The following is a 980-nucleotide window of genomic DNA, read 5'->3' on the forward strand; positions in this document are numbered from 1 at the left end:
GCTGGTGTGTTTATGTCCCCGTCACTTAGCGGTTCGGCAAAAGAGACCAATAGAATAAGTACTAGGCTTACAAAGAATAAGTCCTGGGGTCGATTTGCTCGACTAAAGGCAGTGCTCCAGCATGGCCACAGTCAAATGACCGAAACAAGTAAAAGAGTATATTCTTTTAATTACTATATTCCAGATTTTCAAGTTTCATTATTTGTTTCAATTTATTCAATTAGGAAGTCTACCTGAATCGTCCAAAAGACCTGATAAGTCTTGGTAACCGTTTGATGGAGGTCACCAATAGAAAGACCAGCCATCGTCAGCCTTTGACACCAAGACTTCACAATAAGATCAACGACAGTTCTTCAGCTGCTCAAAGAAGTCAGAAGAAGAATTCAGAGAAATTTAGTCCCAGATTTGTGATCAGACATTTTTGTGGCGTTGTTGATTATGAAGCCAGAGAAATGGTTGAGAAAAACAAGGTTTGTTTAAAAAATATGAAAAGTCTAATATTTGAGTTGTTTGTTGTGTTTGGTGAAGGGATTAAGGTGAGACCAAACATTGAGACTGATAATGTTACATTGAAAAAACAGCATGATAGCCATGTAAATCATGCACACACACACACACATACATATGGTGTCCCTGAGTGGACAGTTAGTACAAGGGGCTAATCATTCATAATATTAGGTGGGAGTGCTGGTGGCATGTAAAAACACCATTCGAGCATGGTCATTGCCAGTGCCGCCTGACTGGCTCCTGTGCCAGTGGTACATAAAAAGCACCATTCGAGCATGGTCATTGCCAATGCTGCTTGACTGACCCTCGTGCCAGTGGCACATAAAAGCACCATTCGAGCGTGGTCGTTGCCAGTGCCGCCTGACTGGCTCCCGTGCCAGTGGTACATAAAAAGCACCATTCGAGCGTGGTCGTTGCCAGTGCCGCCTGACTGGCTCCCGTGCCAGTGGTACGTAAAAAGCACCATTCAAGCA

At 43.5% G+C, this 980-nt stretch overlaps 1 protein-coding gene across 2 annotated transcripts in view; it reads left to right on the forward strand.

Moving 5' to 3' along the window:
- The window catches only part of LOC106874221 (unconventional myosin-XIX), a 44,386-nt gene that overhangs the window by 14,320 nt on the left and 29,086 nt on the right, over positions 1-980 (forward strand). For both annotated transcript variants that reach the window (XM_014921876.2, XM_014921878.2), the window contains exon 11: positions 225-470. In XM_014921876.2, the coding sequence (XP_014777362.1) occupies positions 225-470 (246 nt within the window). The remainder of the gene's footprint in view (positions 1-224; positions 471-980) is intronic.

The sequence above is a fragment of the Octopus bimaculoides genome, chromosome 30 (genome assembly GCF_001194135.2).
Source record: "Octopus bimaculoides isolate UCB-OBI-ISO-001 chromosome 30, ASM119413v2, whole genome shotgun sequence".
NCBI lineage: Eukaryota > Metazoa > Mollusca > Cephalopoda > Octopoda > Octopodidae > Octopus > Octopus bimaculoides.